Source organism: Python bivittatus, unplaced genomic scaffold (assembly GCF_059951505.1).
Source record: "Python bivittatus isolate LINGU-HERP-01145 unplaced genomic scaffold, Pbiv_v1 ctg000590_np1212, whole genome shotgun sequence".
Taxonomy (NCBI): Eukaryota; Metazoa; Chordata; class Lepidosauria; order Squamata; family Pythonidae; genus Python; species Python bivittatus.
Window position 1 is genome coordinate 4,080,795 of NW_028277086.1, and position 19,252 is coordinate 4,100,046.

At 41.2% G+C, this 19,252-nt stretch overlaps 1 protein-coding gene across 10 annotated transcripts in view; it reads left to right on the forward strand.

Moving 5' to 3' along the window:
• The window catches only part of TSNARE1 (t-SNARE domain containing 1), a 311,118-nt gene extending 292,158 nt beyond the window's left edge, over nucleotides 1-18,960 (forward strand). For all 10 annotated transcript variants that reach the window (XM_088148899.1, XM_088148893.1, XM_088148901.1 and 7 more), the window contains 2 exons: nucleotides 3,625-3,737; nucleotides 18,532-18,960. In XM_088148899.1, the coding sequence (XP_088005025.1) occupies nucleotides 3,625-3,720 (96 nt within the window). In that variant the 3' untranslated portion in view covers nucleotides 3,721-3,737; nucleotides 18,532-18,960. The remainder of the gene's footprint in view (nucleotides 1-3,624; nucleotides 3,738-18,531) is intronic.
• The last annotated feature ends 292 nt before the right edge of the window (nucleotides 18,961-19,252 follow it).

Here is a 19,252-nt window from a genome sequence, read left to right on the forward strand (position 1 = left end):
CGCTGACCGAGGGGTCCCTCTCTTTCCGTGGTTGGGGAAGTTACTCAGAACCATTCTTTTTTAGTAGGCCTTTGGTCCACATGGAGAAGTTGTGGATGACCATCTAGTTTATGGTTTATCCTTTCATGTGGGGTTGGGGGAGGCTGGTTAGGGTTCTGCTTTGTTTGTGCTGTTCCCAAAGTCAGTTGAATGGGGCAATGAGAAATGCTACAAAACAAGCACATGAATCAATCCACCCGTTTATTCACCAGCCAGATGCTTTCAGGATACTGATCTATAACAGGAAATCTATAACAGGATACTGCTCTATAACAGGATATTATTATAGATCAGGATATCAGGACACCGATACCAATCTATAACAGGAAATCTACCCTTCAGGATACTGATCTCTAACAGGAAATCATGCTCCTTGCAGCAAATGATTTCACTTGAACGTTCTTAGGAGCGTTTGTCACCTCGCAGGGCTCCTGATCGCAGGGAATGAATCAAGCGGCTATTTTGACAGAAAGACAAATCCCCATCAAGTGCCCGATTAAAGATACATTTTTAAGAAACGGCTCAAGATCATCCACTAACTCTGTTTGGAATTTGAAATAGAGATATTTGCTTTTTCTTTTTTTCTTTTCTTCTAATCGGTGGAACAATGACTATAAGGCAAGTGGAGTTTGGCTCCTACGTTCTTTCCCTCAGACGTGATCTTCTGGCTGTCACAATCCTGGGACTGGCCACAAAGCCAGGATCGGATTCCCATTCAGAGGATTAGTGGAAGAAATCCACAGCTGCAATATTTCCTTACCCATAATTCGACTTCCATGCGAGAATTCTTATATGGGTCATATGCAATCTTTTTAGCTGTCTTTCATCCTTAACGCTTTCTCTCTCTTGACAGCCTCATTTAGTATTCATGTTTTTATGTAATCTCTCTAACTCTAATCCACTTTTGGGGGGTAATCACTTTCGCTTGGTCTGTCCTCCCCCTTACCCCAACACTGAGCCAGTGGGTAACTGAATGGGTCTTATGGAGTTGAAGGAAGGATGAAAAGTTTTCTCTTCAACTAATGCAGGGACTCAAAACTTAATTGCTTGCATCAGGAGTCTCCCGAAGATATAGGATGAATTTAGAACAAATTTAGAAAGTTACATGGTTTACCTACATGCTAAATGTGCAGAGGGTGGTTTCAGTCTTTGGGAATGACCTGCTGGTTAACGTAGCTCTTTGATCTAGCAATGGGTAGACATCTTATAAGTGATTTCATTCCATGTCTCATTTTTCAGACTATAAGTTTGCTAGGACCAATTCCTCTTCCATTTTCAATGTATTTGATTTTTTTAAACCTACACCAAAACCTTTAGGCATTGATCTCTGTGTATTTGTTCTAATGGATACATTTATCTCTAGAGACCATAAACTCCAACTGCATCATAGTTCTCATCTGCACTAAGCTTCCTTCCTCACATTATTCTGCTCATGTGGAGGAGGAGCCCCAAAGGTGTCCGGAAGGAAGGAAGGAAGGAAGGAAGGAAGGAAGGAAGGAAGGAAGGAAGGAAGGAAGGAAGGAAGGAAGGAAGGAAGGAAGGAAGGAAGGAGCAGCAAAAGAAGAGAGAGAGGAAAAGATTGTTCAGATATTCTTTATCCTTTCTGAATGACATTAAACTTTTTGCATCAGTCTGCTTTTACTTCTGACAGAATGGTATGGCATCAAACAAAAGGATGATCCATTATTTTATCAAATTCATATGCTTTCCGGCTTGCAATAAGGGCATTCCTGTAAATCTGGATAGCTGTGGGTTACTCCTTTCCTGTCAAAGCTCTCATCTAGGTGGTTCTGGGAGTCCAGAAGTCCACCCACTCTAGGCAGTTAAATCACACTTTTATTACCTACCTTGCTTCAAAGGGCTAAGGAGGACAAGAAAACACATGGTGTGTTTCCCAAATCCTTGACTGGCATTTGGTACCTGTGCAGTGGCATCTGCTGAGGCAAGGGATGGGGTGTAAAACAGGCAAGATAGCAGACATGGCATCACAGTTGAAACCCCATCCCTTTGTACATGCATGCAACAGCAACACATGTACAAAAGAGATGATTGGTTGATCGATCAATTGATTGATTGATTATGTACCATCAAGTCATTTTTGACTCCTAGCAGTCACATAGATAGATTGTCTCCATGATGGTCTGTCCCTAACCTGGTCTTTCAGGTCTCCCAATGGTCTACCCATCCCTACTGCAACTGAGTCCTTCCTCTTCTTCTCTGTCCTTCACCTTTCCCAGCAGAGGGTGCTTGAATCAAATGCCTTCTTGTCTGATGGACACCTCTGTATCTATGCTTCTGCGTGTGTGTGGAATAGAGATCTCACTTGAAGGTTAAATGAATTAATGGCAGTAATTCTGATTTTCCTTTTAGTGATAAGTCAACAAACCAATCCATTACCTATGAAATACAGGGTCAAAATCTAAGACCCTGATTAACAGGCACTGTCCCTTTAGCTGTTGAAAGGAAACATAGTTTTCTCCCTCCATTTGGGTTTTAAGCTATCCCTTTTCTTCCTTCCATTTGATCCCTGAGAAGTGCAGTTTTCTTCATTTGACCTTAGTGATGTATTCCCATGGCCAAATCTGGTTGGCTACCAGATGCCATCTTCCAGCCTCACTACCTGTTTCCAAATACAAGAATCACTTACGTGATTTTGAGAGAGAGGGAAAAAACCTAACCCAAATTAAATAATTCAGTGTATGGTTAATGGAATTGCGGGCTATCGAATATGCTACAAATATGGCACATGATGGTTAACGCAGACCGGCATGCAGTAGCCTAGCCTTTTTCTAGCTCTAGAAGAGATTGATCTATCTGAATGTCATTTTAAACAACCTGGTTGCTCATTTAAATCAATATTTCCCACTTAAAAAGTTTTTTAAAATAGTTAATATTATTGACCTTTGCGAACTGCAGTGCTAAAGCAGTGATTTAATAGGAACGGGCTGCTCCGTGTTAAGGAAACTTTCTCTTAAAAGGTCACAGGCAAACATGTGAATATCTTTTAAGATGTAAAAGGTTGCCTTGGCTCTTTTTCTTTTAGTACCCCTGACTCGGCTCAAAAATGATAGATCTGATTAAAGACAACAATGAAAAGTGTAATATTTGATTCAGTTCAGGCTATATGGGGAGCTGGCAACAATCCCTAAAGAGAAGCAGCTTTGGAAATATTTTCCCCCTCTTCCCTTAAACCATCATAGACTGAGCCCCAAGACAGAATTAGGTGAAAACTGTCAATAGCGTTTATTAATGTAAATCACACAATGCTGAATTCAAGTGCACCATAGAGATTGTAGAAAAAGCAGTGCCAGTTTCTGAAGAGCTACAGCTGATCTCACACATTCAGAAGTGAAACAAAGGATTGATGCCTAAGAGAATCACACTTTCTTTTTATATGTGTCTATGTTAATTTTTAGGGGGCAAAAGTCTCCCTTGTCTACCAATCAAATGGTTCACCCACCCAGTTTTCTCCACTTCTCAGATCGTGCCAAGAATTCCTAGTGCTCCTGTAATATAACCCATAATACTTTTCTACGTCACATCATTGATTGGTTGATCTTCGTTTCTTGTCTTTATCTTCCTCAGCGGCGAGCTAGGAGAATGAAGTGCTGTGTTATCTCCGCTGGCCTGGTTGTTCTTCTGATCTTCATCATAATCATCTCAGTTTCCATCAAGAAATAAACTCACCAGATTCACAGGTAGGCTCTTCTAACTGTTTCATAGGAATCAGAAAAATTAAAGGCTTTGGGTAGATTCAGAGAGTGACTGTTGGTCAGAGCAGCAGAAGGTTGGTGAGGAAGCAGCAGCATGGAGAGGTCAACCACAGGTCTACAAAGTCGTATCTATTGCAACTGTACCATCTTGCTTCATCTAACTAAAAGTTTGTTAGATTTAATAACACCTGGCTCTTTTAGCTGTTTCTCACATTACCTTTCCCTCTCAAGAATGAAATAAATTTAAGCCTACTCCTGTTGAGAAGAATCTCCAATGTCTATATTAGGATTTTTCTAGTTATTTGTCTCCTTTTGCTTGCAGAAAAAAATCAATGCTAGGAAGATCATTGGGGCAGTTGCTGCGGTGCTAACAAAGAATGTTATAGAAGCCATATCTATAATCTCTGGCAGCAACTTCCAAGATTCCTAGCTCCTCTGAATCCTGAACTGAATGGCCACTATTACTATCTGCCGCTTGCCTCCTGGTGCTAGTTTTTGCTTGTTGCTACTGATAGCCCACATATGTTCAGTGCCCTATAGCTTTACCCATGACCCATTCTGGAATTGGCCTCCTCCATCCATGCCAAAGAAGAGAGAATTGAAATTGAACCAATTGTGTATATTAAGCCAAGGTGAAATAGGACTCCCACGGCATTTTCCCTTCCCTAGAAATGATTTGCCTGAAAGATTGCTGAGCCAGCTGTTATTCTTAGTTTCTAAAGCAGAAAATGCACCGTTGATTCTTCAGCTCAGTGAGCACGGAAGAGCCAGCTGTGCCTTGATAAGCCCACGCTGTTTCCTTGCAAGGTCCCTTCTTTCTGTCTGTCATTTCCTTCCCAGGAACAGCTTGGAAGAAGAAGAAGAAAGTTGGAGAAGGTCCTAAAGAAGTTTGATCTAGCTTTCTCATTCTCCAAGTATAAATTAGCCAAGCATTGGAGACTTGAATTCCAAATTGACAGTAATAGTAATTCTACGTTTTCTAACCTGGGCAAAAATATATTATCATACGTATAGAAAACAGCTCAGTTTTTAAACATTACATTAAATACTTAGAGTAATACTTTAGGGTTACTTTGGGAGAATTAGGGATGCTAATTATCTACCTGTCAGTCCTATAAGGTGGACCAGATCAAGAAACCAACTCCACAGAGAGTCTAGAACTCTACTTTATTGAGATAGGCTCTAGTAACAGAACCTTGCAAATGTGCTTGTGTTTTACCCTCCCTCCCTCTTACACCCCATTGAGTCAGGGAGGAGCCAGCCTGAACCTCCTCCTAACACTATCTTCCTTCCCAGGACATAAGAAATGCTTCGGTCTTGGTTTCTGTTAACAGCTTCTGAATATTTGCAAGGCCACTTTCCTGGCTCTCTACAAAGAGATTTAATCTTTATGAAGCTGCCGTGAACTGATTTAATCAACATCTGTCAGAAGTGGGCAGATTGGAACTGAGCCATTGATTTTGACTGTTTCTGAATCTCCTAACATAATTCTCACTCAAATTATCTGTATGTTTAAAAAGCATTCCTTGGAGAAAAAGTATATTTCAAAATTATATTTAAATAATTGCTTAATTGTAAGTTTCAGCAAATGATTTTTAAAAATAAAAATGCAAATGGGTCCAATTTTTGGGTGAACAAAAGAAAACATGATCTTGATTGGAAATAAACAGCCATCCATAATAGTGTTCCGTAAAAGTGCAAACCGTACAGGGTGAAAGATATGTAGATCGATGTTTAATTCCACCAACAAGTGTCTACATCCATGTGGTTGAAATGTTTGTAACAATCAAAGGTCAAATCCAGTGGGAAATTATTGGATTCCTTGGGACTGGTTGTTGTATGATAGCAGTTCCTAGTTTCCTTTCAACTCTTTGATTAGATTTTCCTCCTGGGTCATGCTTTGATCCCAAATGATACTCTGGAAAGATTTTTCAGTAAGCCAAGTGATCCCAGGATCTGGAGCTATGGAAACTCCACACAGTGGGCATCAGAAGGTGGGTGCAAGGTGCTTAGAGAAGGAAATAATTATGTTGCTTAAGCAAACAAATTATTGCTTGTGGCTTCTCCTGCTTTTGACCTAATTTTTAGACATTGGCTCCATCAATGATGGGAACAAGAACTCCTGTTGCTTCTTATTGGATAATAGAAGTGAGACACACCCTTGGAGAACATTGAGTAAAGCTTTCTCCTCTGGCAAAGCACATCCAAGAAGAATTGGCTCCTTGGATCTCTTCCCTTGGAGCCTCCAGCATAGGCATCCACATGGGGGGTAAGGGGTGTGTGTGTGTGCATGACATCATGTGCATCATGATGCTGTCACACAAATGATGCAACTCTGTATTGCACAATGACATCTTGAGACATGTGACATAATCTGGGCTTCTAACAGATGTCTATAATCTCCAACATGGTTAGTGTTTGCCTGTAGAGGACAGAGGGAATGACCTTGAAGGACAGGAGGAAGAGCCACTACCAAGACCACAGACCAATAAGTGGGGCTTGAGCCCAGATCACGAAACTAACTTGAGAAGACATCTCAGACAAGCCTCTTCCTAGTTCGCATGAAGATAAAGGGAGGGAGGGGGAAAGTACATTGAGACTTGCAAGATCCTGTTACAATTGATTGATTGATTGATTATGTGCCATCAAATTGTTTTTAACCCCTAGTGACCACATAGATAGATTTTCTCCATGATGATCTATCCTTAATCTGTTCTTTCAAGTCTCACAACAGTGCAGTCATCACCACTGTAACTGAGTCCATCCCCCTGGCTGCTGGCCATACTCTTCTTCTCTTTCCTTCTACCTTTCCCAGCATCAGAGCCTTCTCCAGAGAGCTGGGTCTTGACATGTCTCCAAAGTAAGATAATTTGAGCCTGGTCATTTGTGCCTTGAGTGAGAATTCTGGGTTGATTTGTTTGATGATCCATTAGTTTGTTTTCTTGGCTGTCCATGGTATTCTCAAGAGTCTTCTCCAATACTAAAGTTCAAAGGCGTCAATACTCTTCCTATCCTCCTTCTTTAAAGTCCAACTTTCATCTCCATAGAGTGTCACAGGGACACTCTGCTACTATAGCTGTTACAATAAAAGTAGTCCTGACCTATATGGCATTGGCTTCTTAGTCTGGCCTACCTTGTAGGGCTGACATTGCCTGGCCATTACCTCTGTATTAAAATGTCACTATGATTTATCTGGTTCCACTTGTAATGCTGAACCTGACTAATTAAAAACCTACCAGCTATATTTACACCGTTTGCTAAGTGGTATTACTTTTTAACCTTGGTTAAGTTGTGCTTTTTGGGAGGGGAGGGGTTTCTTAGCTGTAAACAACCCCAGGAAAACTTAATGGCTTTAGAAGAATACTATGTTATTATTCAATACATGGCTGAAACGAGAAAATTGATTAATTCAGTAACAAAGTTGCATGTGATGTGTGAAGGCATCCTCTCTATCCTCAGGGTCTAATAGCTCTGAGCAGCTCATAATCTTGTGGAAGATCACCAAAGTGTCTTTTGAAGTTTCAGGACTGAAAAGAGCTGAGATTTGTAGACATTATTATGGTCATGGCTGTAGCCTATTAGCAGAGGACATGTTTTGAATGCAGAAGGTCTCAAGTTTTGTTCCCAGAATCTCCAGTTAAAGGAAGTTTTTAGCAAGAGCTGAGAAAATCCTAGGCCATTGCAGGAACAGGATTACAGATCTTTGGAAGATTGCATCTAGAGGCACTTGGGCAGCAGGGCTGCAGAAGACAACTGTCTGGGCAACATTAGAGATCCTCCATCAGAGAAGATAGTTTTGACAAAAACATGAGAATTCCCTCCTTGAAAAGATTGGGTGTGTGGGCCATATTTCTGCGCTGATGTTCATCAGGGCTGCTGCCTGTATGCTTCATTCTGAAAAGCTGAAAAACCCATTTCCAGGGTTGCGGTGGCTTCTGTGCGTTTTCAGCTCCTTCCCCTCTTTCCTTCACGAGGACCGATCCTCATATACAGTTGCAGCCGCAGTTATTCCCACTTAGGAGCAAATGTTGAATGAAGCAATAACTCAGCCTAACGAATGTTGTAAATAAGGGCCAAACACGGCCGGCTCTCTTCCATGGAATTGCTCTTGCTTCCAAAATGGATGCCAGGGGGACAGTTTTACTTATTGGCTCTCTGCTTTTATCACTGTGTTGCACGTCGCTTAGTGGTTGAGAGAGCGAGCCAGATTGCAGCGATCTTTCCTTCAAAGCTGCAGGGGTTTCATCAGACTTAGCTGCTGCCAGTCTCTGGACAACACCGGCCAACTGATTCAACTCTTTCCTCTACCCTCACTAGGCCAATAGGAAGGAAAATTATCACTCCCTCTTTGCAAATACCGTCTTCCAACATCTCACATCCTTTCCAGGTCTACAGATCCATCAATCTCTTTCCACACCATGCACAGCCTTTGTCAGCTTAGCTTCTGGGAACTCTCTAAATTTCTTTGCTTTAAGAAAGAACTTGGCTTTCATGGTCACCAGGAGCCTGTTGAAGTCCAGAAATGTCTTGTAAGGTTCTTGTTTGGGGCATGCAAATCTGGGCGAGTTCATTTCCATCTGCTCACATGTTGGCCTCATGAATATGCAGTTTATCGCAAGGCCTTGCTCAATCAGTTGCGATTGTTGTGTGCATTTTGGAGTAGCAGAAGAACAGCCCTGCTGAATTAGACCAGAGGCTCACCTAACCAATGTTCTTAATGCCAGTCAAATGCCACTGCACATTTTTTTCTCTACGGTGGAACAGACAATGAGAAAAACATTGTCTACAATATTAAAGATAATAAAGATAAAGATATTATGATTAGTCATTATTGATCAGCTTGACATCCATGAATGTGTTTCATCCCCTTTTAAATCCTTTCAGGTCATAGGCCATTCCTACATCTTCTAACAGGAAATTGTCTGTCTTGAATCTTTCATTATTCAGCTTTCTTGGGTGACCATAGGTTCTCTTATTAACAGAGGGGGAAAATACCTCTCTTTTGACTTTCTCCACACCATGCATCATTTTCTATACCTCTTTCATGCTCCCCTTTTTTCTTTTTTTCCTAAGCTGAGAAATACACTCATCCCCAAACCTTCTAGTCTTGTTCCCATGAAAGAAATTCTCCAACCCTTTGATAACTCTGCCCATATTGCAGGGTCTTCCATGTCCTTTTGGAAATGTGGTGATCAAATCTAGACTAATCTAGGCTTCTTCTTTTGGAAAAGTTATTTTACTTTGCAGTGTTATTGTTACTGTTTATTAATTTTCTGTTGTTATCCAAACGCACCGTTGATCTTGCTGTTCGTCACCGAAGACAAATTCCTTGTATATATTTTATACTTGGTCATTAAAGTATTGTGTATTTTGTATTGTATTGTAATGTTACTGAAAGCACTAATTAATGTAACAGAAAGTGGGGACAATGTAGGAATTTAAACAAGTTCTGCCCCATTTTTTCCAGCATTGTGGGTTTCACAGTGTCCCACCAGAGATACTCAGGGTCACGAGCATGGACAGGAAGTCTGCCACCACCCCGCATTGTCAGTGATAGATGACTCTGTATTCTATCATTGTAAGAAAGGAAGAAAAGCATATTTATCCACATTTTCCCCACCATGCATGATTTTCCATACTTCTACCATGTCTCCCCTTACCTTCATTCCAAGTTATAAAAAGCTACACAGTCTTTCCTCATGGGGGAGTTGTTGTAGTCTCTTATTCATTTTGCATAGTCTTTCTCTGAGGATATCTCAAAAGCTATGTGCAACCTGGAAAAGGGCTCATTTCACACTTGAATAAAACACGTTTGCATATTTCTTTGGAAATCTAAATCCTCCTCTACTAATCTGAAAGCTCTTGCACAAGAGAGGAACAAAATATCTGTATGTCTGTAAGAATGTTGTTATGCTATGAGGATTAAGAGGGATAACTTGATAGCAGCAGCTCGTATCAAGTGTAACATGTAGTTCTGCCCTCATTAGTCATAACTGATGAAGTCGATGCAAACTGCAGTCCAGAGTACCCAGAGAAAGTTAAATTGTGGAAAGCTGTCCTAATCTAAAGGAAGTACAATTTGTTTGCAGGAATTTACTCTTAATGTTTCTTTTCTGGATTCTCTTTTTAATGTTTTCCCTGGATTTCAGAGTTTCATGTTGCCTAATCCCGCATTAGGAATTCTCATTTCAACTTTATGTGGATAGTAATTATGTGTTATGCACTGGGCATGTTCAGTTTGCTGAAGCTACTACCCTAACTCAATTTTTCCATGTGCATTTTAAAATACAGGTAACCTTGAGGGTTAACAAAGTTACACAATCTATTTCCTTGTTTTCTTAATCCAATGGGCAGAACCTCATGTGCATATCAGTAAAATTCAGTTAAGAGATTCTGTGTTGTATCTGTTCACATCACAGTTTCTCTGTGTGTTTTGCTAATACCCACAGACACATTGGTAACATGTCATTGTGGAAACAGACATCAGTAAACTAGGGGGGAAAAAACAAGCTAAAACAAGCTTGCAAACTCCCTTTCTGGCATTAAAATAGAATTCCCAAGGAGCAGCAGAATATAGAGTCTACAAGGAATTGTTTAGCATGGGACCATGGGATTTTCTTGAGAAAAATTCAGGTTTAATTCCTACTATCTCTGGGAATTGAGATCCTTTCCATAAGCTCTGGAGAAGATTAATCATCTCCAGAGCCTAACAGTCTGGCTCTGGGTCAGGTAGTTCTATATTTTCCAGAAGTCCAATAATGAAAAAGAAGAGATCTTAAATATGTATAGGGGCTGTGCCAATATAATTCAGAAAAGGCACTTCAGGGTGCACAGGAACACACATATAGCTCTTTAAAGCAGCTGCCTCTTTTCCCAAGATGATGCAGCTAGCTTTGCAGGGCACTTTTTCTGGAATCAAATCCAAAGTACTCCAAAGCCCTACTATGTACCAGCCATGCCTATGATTCTCCTCTTTAATGCTGCAGTGAAGTGGAAACACAGCCGATGACATCACACATCACAATGACATCATGGCCAACACCAATTCTTCTCTTGTTTTCTTCATATGGCTGTGGCTTTACTTCCATCCTCTGCTGCTGTCTACACCTTAAACAGTGAACCTTGGCTACCCCCACCCCCACCTGTGAGCAATTTTTTAACCTTTCTAGATTTTTTTTTAACATAAGTGCTTCACCACTGCAGCTACAGCCTGCCCCTCTCTGCACCAGGTGGAATGGAAGGCAGAGAACAGAAAAACAGAGGAGCCATTCATGAGGGGAGGAGAAAGAAGGAGCAACTCTGCTTTCTCCAATTCTCCTAAAATAGGTAACCTGAGGACATGGAAAATCCCACAGTCCTTGAGGGCACATGACCTCCAGAGGCCCTGAACACAGATAGTGGTTCTGCTATAGATTTTGTGTTCTTCTTCCACTGAGAAATCACTCAAGGTCATGTATGCAGAACCAAGGTGATCTCAGGGGAAATAACTGCCAATGTCCTAGATGGATGGTAAGATTCTCTCCCCCGCTTGCCCCCAGCTCTTCTTTTGCCTACCTCATTATGCTATGAAAGGTATTATTCCAAATAACAAAAGGCACAAGATTCAGAAAACCCCTCTTGTATCCAGATCTACGTCCATTCACAAGAGCAGGGGAACTGTCACCCAATTCCTGCTTCTCCCCAGCAACTTACTTTTTTCCAAAATACTCCAATAGAGCAGGGACCCTAAAAGCAATTGCCATGTTATTTTTCTTTTTTCTTTTTTGTTTTAAAGAAGAAATATTAAAAGATGGCTTTACAAAGAAGAAACATAAAAGAAGAAGTAGGAAAAGAAAGAAATTGTAAAAGGGTAAAAGAAAAAGGGAAGGATAACAGAAAGGGAAGGAAAAGAAAGATATCTAAAGAAGTGACTTCCGATCTTCTTTGCAGCACTTGCAAACCTAGCAGTTACCATGTCCACCTTCCCATATTAAATATTGCATTATTTTTCCATTTTATTTTACTTACAGTTTGTTTGCTGGGCTTGTAAGCCCCTCCAGTCTCAACAGCTCACCCCAGGGAAGCCTCGTAGACCCTATTCTGCAAAATGAAGTCTCAAAAGTACATAACAATGAAGCAAGTCACAACTCACAATTCTGTGCCAGGGATAATAATCCAACTCAAATCCAACACATTCCAAGAAGAAACACTTCATAACACATCTGTCCCCCATTCTGCTGCACGTGCCAGGTTTTAATTCCCCCCCCCCCCCCCAGATTAGAACGGGGTTCCAAAGAAGAGGAGCGGCGTTTGAAAATTTACATCTGCTAAATGCATATCGGCTATGCATTTGGCACTTCAATGGCATTGCAATGCATTTAAGTGGGCTTATTTTAGATCTATTCAGCTGCTGAAGCCCACATCTCAGGATGACACAGGAGATACGTAAAATGGATGTTTATCATGAGATGGTACACAACCAAACAGTATCTTTTCTGTCCCCTTCTACAGATCTTGGCTACTACCATTCACCTTGTCCTGTTCTGAGTGACATCTTTGCAATGTCAGGTTCTCTACATTCCTAATGTTTTCATTGGCTACACTCCCCTAGGTTAATGTCTCACGCAATCATTGCTACAGGCTGGGGCCCAGACTTTCATTCAGCAGCTCAGTCCTTCAGAGCCATAAGCTATTGCTCCTCTCACAAAAACCTGTTGCTTCATCCTGGCCACACCCCAGTAAACCTAATTCCCCAGGAATAATTCTTTTTGTGGCTGAGAATTGAGTGCAGTGCCTCAATTCTGTCCTGCTTCTGTCCCAGGAGCCTATACAGAAAGGCACCATGTTTACACCTGGAGGAATAGGGAGAAAATTCTATAGCACATGTACTGTAGCTCATGTCACATATTATATCAGAATGGACAATCCCAACCTCCAGATCTACATATGGCCTTGAGGGCAACCCCTCCCAAAAGATTTCCAAAAGTTAGCGTTGAATTGTAATTGTCAATATGGCAGATGGGAGGGAATCATTAAATACATGGCTGGTAAGCCATTGGTATATATAATTTTCATTCTATTTTAATGCAAAGGAGACAAAATCACATTTAGATTTTGTGCTGGCCCCAACCACTCCTTTTGGAGGGTGGTCTTTGGCACATCACTGTAAAGCCGAGTCTGGGAAATAACCTGGAAACAATTGTGCATTTTATACACATAGCATATAGGTAAATATATGAAACTTCTATTTGAACCCCTCACTTGCCTACTATATGAACCCCCTTAGAGTCTGACTTAATACCATTGGTCCTTGCAAAAAGAGATCTTATCCAGCACCGAATTGATTTTAAAGTGAAAAAGCCAAGCGTTGAATCTAAGAACTTCTGCATGGAAATGCTTGCATTTTTCACTGAACGATGACCTTTCCTAAACTTGGTGTATTGGGGGAGTGGTGCTGAAATTGGAGTATATTGTTTCTCAGAGGATGAATGGTTGGAAGAGACTTAGGCTCTCCTGATTGCTGTCAAAAGACTGTAGATTGGAGAAGGGATGATTACAGGCCAAGACTTGTTCTCTTTAGACAACTTTAGAGAATTCACGTTTGCAGAGCTCTCAAGCGTATGCCAACTGGCTGGACAAGGACTCTTCAAATATCAATTGCTCCGCTCTGAGTAAAGTGCATGTCTTCCAAATGGTTGTTAGGAAACAGTATATTTTGAAATGGTGCACTAATGCTTGTACTCCTCATGTCTCTTCACCCTTGGCAAGATTCAGAGTGCACCACGCACTGAGGGTGGGGTTTTTACATTTTGTTTGTTTGGCATGTTCCAGTTCATGATATGAAGAATTCATGATATGAAGAGTGGTTTGATATGAGAGAACCATCTTCTAATTATGAGAAATGTTTGCAGTCATGTTTTCATAACCAGAACACCCATGCTACATAAGTGAAATCTTATCCCTTTTTGCCAATCAAGAGGGAAGAAGGGGAAGGGGAAGGGGAAGGGGAAGGGGAAGGGGAAGGGGAAGGGGAAGGGGAAGGGGAAGGGGAAGAAGGAGAAGGAGAAGGAGAAGGAGAAGGAGAAGGAGAAGGAGAAGAAGAAGAAGAAGAAGAAGAAGAAGAAGAAGAAGAAGAAGAAGAAGAAGAAGAAGGAGAAGGAGAAGAAGAAGAAGAAGAAGAAGAAGAAGAAGAAGAAGAAGAAGAAGAAGAAGAAGAAGAAGAAGAAGAAGAAGAAGAAGAAGAAGAAGAAGAAGAAGGAGAAGAACTTATTAAACTTATATGCCACCCAACTCCCGTGACTCCCTACATGAGAAGGGAATCTGGTGCAATTTGGCCAATTTATTTTCAAATAGAGATCATTGTAATTCCATTCCTGTTGTAGTTTTAACTCTTCTCAGCTCTAAAAAGCATGGCCAGTGTTATGGAATGATGGGAGTTCCTCTCATTTCTACCTGAGGTCTCCAAAGAAGCCCACTCTGTGTTCAATACTTTTAGAGTGAAGGAAGCAGGAATAAAGCTTAGTCGAGACACGGTAAGATACTATCAGGACCGTGGACAGCTCACGTCAGGAAATATACAGTATGTCTCAGGAAGAGAGCTGCTGTTTCAGCACCTTTCTGTTGTGATGGAAGCTTTGAGGGTCAGACATACTTGAGTTCTACTACTGCTTGCTGGTCATCTTTGCTTCAAATCCCCTGGCCCATTCTGAAGTGCCCAAAGTGTAGATGAGAAACTGCAGAAACCATGAACAAGTCATCCTCTGAAATGTCGTTATCGGATAATAGGAGATGAGATCTTCAAGCCAGGATAGCTCAAAATGAGGCCCCTGTGATCTAAGCCTCCTCATACTTGGTGTCTTCTCCAGGATCTCAATCTTAGAAAGCTGCAAATTGCATCTAGTGAGTTGCACATGGCTCATCCCTTGCTCAGAGCCTAGTTTAAATCCTCTTTCCATAATCTCCCATTTGACATTCCTCACGAAGTTCTCCTCCTTTACATAGTCTTGCACATGAAATGTAATATTACTTTCCTAATTGCAATCCCAAAGCTGACTAAAAGTTACAGACAGCTTCTGCATTCACTCTTGGTTTTCTTATCTCCCTCCAACCCAGCCCAGCCCGTGGATCCTCATCTGACACTCTGTAGAATGCTTTATCCTATCAAAACCCTGCTGTGAAAGCCACTGACCACTTTGCTTCTTAGCATATACCCATCGCTCTCATCTCTTAAGCAGTGGGGGGTTTCTTATCGCCAAATAGCCTTCCAGCTTTGGGCACAAGGGAAGGGCAGAGTTAATCAAGTCCTCATTAAGGCCAAAATCATATTTCATCATTGTAATAAAAGTGGTGTTTTTACCAGCATTTCTATGTATTTTAATGTGGGGCTTTTTTTCAAATTAATTGGTAAGCCCCTTCAGACTTGCCAGCATAGGATGTACAAATCCAATTATAATTGCAGATATGAACATCCTCTCTCAGGACCACAAATATCTGCAGATAACTGAGCAGTGCTTAAATCTTTGTTTCAGTCCAAAGCCATGTTACACCAGTGTGTTATGGGTTAAACCTGGCTTGGCAGAAGGCTGCATGAAAAGGACCTAGATGTCATGATTGATTCCTAGGTAAACACCAGCATGATAAGCCAAGAATGTGATGTGACTGATAAAAATGCAGTCTTTAAAAGATCAGGACGCCCTTGTGTCAAACATGGAATAATTCTCATGGCAATAATATAGAAGTGCTTTACCACCACTTTCTGATACATTTTCTTGACTTCACAGTCTAGCCTTCAGCTCTGAAATGTCTTCATAGACGTCCACCTAAGTCCTAAGCGGGTACCAACTGACCAAGCTAGCTAGCTCCAAATTAACAGAAACTGGGGGTTTAGTTCATGAGAAATAACTTCTCCACACTTCTGCCCTGTACTATGAGATCTGGAGTTTAATTGATGAGAAATGATTGAAAGGGCTGGATGTGCTTCACAATGAAAAGAGAAGATGAAGAGGCAACGAATAGGTATCTTTGACTATCTGAAGGCACGTCGTGTGGGCAAGACATGTAGACACTGGAGCAGAGTTCTTTTCAGAGAGAAGGCAAGGCATCAGATTTCAGTTGATCATTATGGGGGGAAAGAAGCATGGTTGTTCTCCCTTTTGGCAGTGACACAGATTGTCAGAGGAGGTAATGGCTTTTCTTTGCTGGAAATATTAAATCAAAATCTGTCAGGGATGCTGTAAATTGCAACATGTCTACAATGGGCAAGTCTGAACTAGATGCCCTCCATAGTTCTTGCGACTGTAGAAGCCTCCACACTTGACAAGAGACGGTTATCTCGACAACTATATTGGGAACTTATTTACCCCCTGCTGTAGAGTCTTGATAAAACAGATCTTCCAGCAAAGTCCAGCTGTGCCCTTATTTTTGAGTTAATGTCTAGGTTACACCACCTTTCCGCTTCTTATAAAGTGGAATAGAGGGTCTATATTTTTTTTAATAGGAAATATTAAGGGATCCCTTGGTGAAATGACTTCTGGGTGATGTGAGACAATGAACCTATCCTGACATGTTGCTAGCTGTGCTGCTAGTTTCTTCAGAGCAACTGAGCTTGCCAACGGTTGTCACATCCTCATGTACTGTCTGTCTTCAGTGGAGCAATATCCCCACAACCAATAGCTAACTGCCATTCAGAGAACAGTTGACATTACTTCTCCATTTATACGTTATGTAAATGCTTAGACATTTCAGTTGCCTTGCTAATAGTTCTGGGGAAAGATCTTGTATATCATGGCAAGTGGCTGATTTTCTCCAGGTCCATTTTCTGGCCCTTGTGCTCAGCAAATGTTGACTGTCCTCTGTTTTTAAGCCAAATGTTCCTTTCAGATTCTTAATTCTGCATTCTCTTGAATCTTGTTTGCCCAGTGGAACTGCCCCATATCATGGCATTTTGTAAACTGATTATCTGTACGTCCACTTGCTGCTGGTGTTGCAACAATGCTGCAGTGAGGCGCTCAGCAGATAGAGGTGTACCCTGGGGATTGGAGGCCATCTCTGGAGACCATCTCTAGAAGGCAAACTGGGATCTTCTGTCACTCTAGAAAGACAGTATGGATTTGCAAGACTGATGTCAGTCCTTTGAGGTAGACCGGATTTGGACCCCAAAGTTATGAAGACTAAAAGTACTTTTATTATAGGGTTGCAGTAACAGAATCTTGCAAATCTGAATGTGCCTCCCCCCCCCCTTTATTCTAAAGGAAACTAGGAAGGGACAAGTCTGAAATGTTTTCTCAAATTCTATTCCTGCTTTTGGACTCAGATTTCTCTTTTCCGACCATTGTCTTTGCTGTGGCTCTTCCTCCTGTTCCTCAAGGTTATTCTCCCATCCCATTACATATTGTATTTAGAGCTCTATTGTTAGCTATGATGGTGAACCAATTGCACAATGGCAATTTCTCAGTCAGACAAAATTGCAGCTGCAGCAAGGATTGAAGTGAAGAAGAGGAGGGATACATTCTAAGCTACATCTATAGATAGCTACTACAGAGAGGAAGGTGAAGGTTGCCAAGGGAGAACAACAAGATAGATGGTCCTGGAACAACAACAAAAACCCTCAACCACAAATAGGAAAGAAAATACATTGCTAGCACCCTCCCACACCTCTTTGGGGCCATGGTTTGGGAGAGGGAACAGTCTGGCACTTTGCACACTTGTTGGTCCCCTGCAGAAGAGACATTGGAAATCTACTGAACTCTGGGTAAATTCACCTCAGTTTTCTTGACCTGGAAGGAGAAGTTGAAAGGATGTATAAAAATTCAAAACAGCCCAAATTGATGTTATGTTTTAAAGAGAAATCAATAGGATGATGTCCACCCACAAAAACAGCTGAGCAGCTGCTTTGAAGGAAAACCTGCAAAGCCACCAAGTCATCTTTCCCCTTTAAAGACCCATGAACAGAATACTACCGTCATCATTCTGAGAATGAGGGTGGGACAAAGGAGTCTTTTACCAATGGGAAAGCAGTCTCTACAGGGTTCTTGGTGCTCTCTGAGCTTTGCTGTTGGCTTGCAGACATTCCTCAACCAGGCTCAGAGAGCACCAAGTACTCCACAGTTCCACCCTGAGCTGCAGATATTCCCTTATACAGAGCTTCATCGTTGCAGAAAGATCAACTCTTATTGTATGTTTGTTTGTTTGGGTGCTTTCTCGATATACCACAAAATATTGGCTCAACAGACATAGGAACAGATGGTTTTGGAGCATATCTGGAACAGCGCAGAGTCCCTGTGTGACTTCTCACATCTTAGAACAACTAATACCTTCCACTCCGTTTTCCACAAGATTAAAGAACACTAAGGACATTGTCACTCCTTATCCAAAGGTAAAAGCTCCAAGCCTCCATTTTCCCAAGTTCCAGATAAAATTTATGGTTCGTCACACAAGCGATGGTAGACTTATATCCCAAATAAACAACAGAGGTTGACTTGCAGCCTGTCAAAACTCTCCAAGTCGGGAATCCAGTTTATCACAGTGCCAAACTTGCAATGCCGTTTTTCTCCCCTCGAGGCAGAAATATAGGATATAATAAGGAAGACTTTTCACTCTTTATCTCTGTCTGCACTGCTCAATCGGGAAGCTCAATTTACTCAATTGTGTATGCCGGGCATAAAGAATGCCTTAAATTTATGTTGCTGTCGTGCTTTTATGGGGAAAAGCAGTGAGTGGTTGGGGAGGGTGAACTGGGCTGCATATCATATGAAGCAATTATTCCGATCTGTGTTTTCAGCACCAACCTTTTTTTTTCCAGATGCATCTCAAAACAGGTGAGGAACGTGTGCCAGAAGGTGGAAGATATCCAGGGAAGAAATTTCAAACTTGATCAGGTTTCTGAGCTGTCGTGTGGGAAAATATTTTCTGGCACCCCTCTTTGGACATATATGGTTACCTGTTCGAGAATGCACCCATAATAACCGCCCAATTTTTCAGACAGCAAATAAAGTAATATTCAGCAAGGGAAACATGGAACACTGTCATTTTTATAGCTAATATCCCTCAGTTTACAGTAGCCTGGAGATGCATTTATGAAATCACACTCAGAATTATTTTACCCTATAAAACCCAGTTTGCACTGATGGGAACTAAACATTCCATGTCTGACAATTGGTTTTAAAATCATCAAATTCTCATCTCCGTCACCTCAACCCTACCTTACTTCAGTAAATGATTGTTAACTCCATCTACCAGTTGAGTCTTATTTGCTTTATGTGTTTCTTCGATCCATCCAGCACTAGCTTTTCCTTTAAAAGTAAATCAGAGGCAGCAAAATAAAATAAAAATAAACCAGGGTTTTTTTTATTGCCTTTCAGATTTCCTTTGGTGGTTGCATCTTTCCTCAAGGCCCACTTTTTAACCATTAATGAAACATTTGGTTTATCCCTTTATGTTATTCTGATGTAAGGATGTTATGAGGTTAATTTCATCAAGCCTGTTATATTGTAAAGTTAAAACACACACACACAGACACCCAC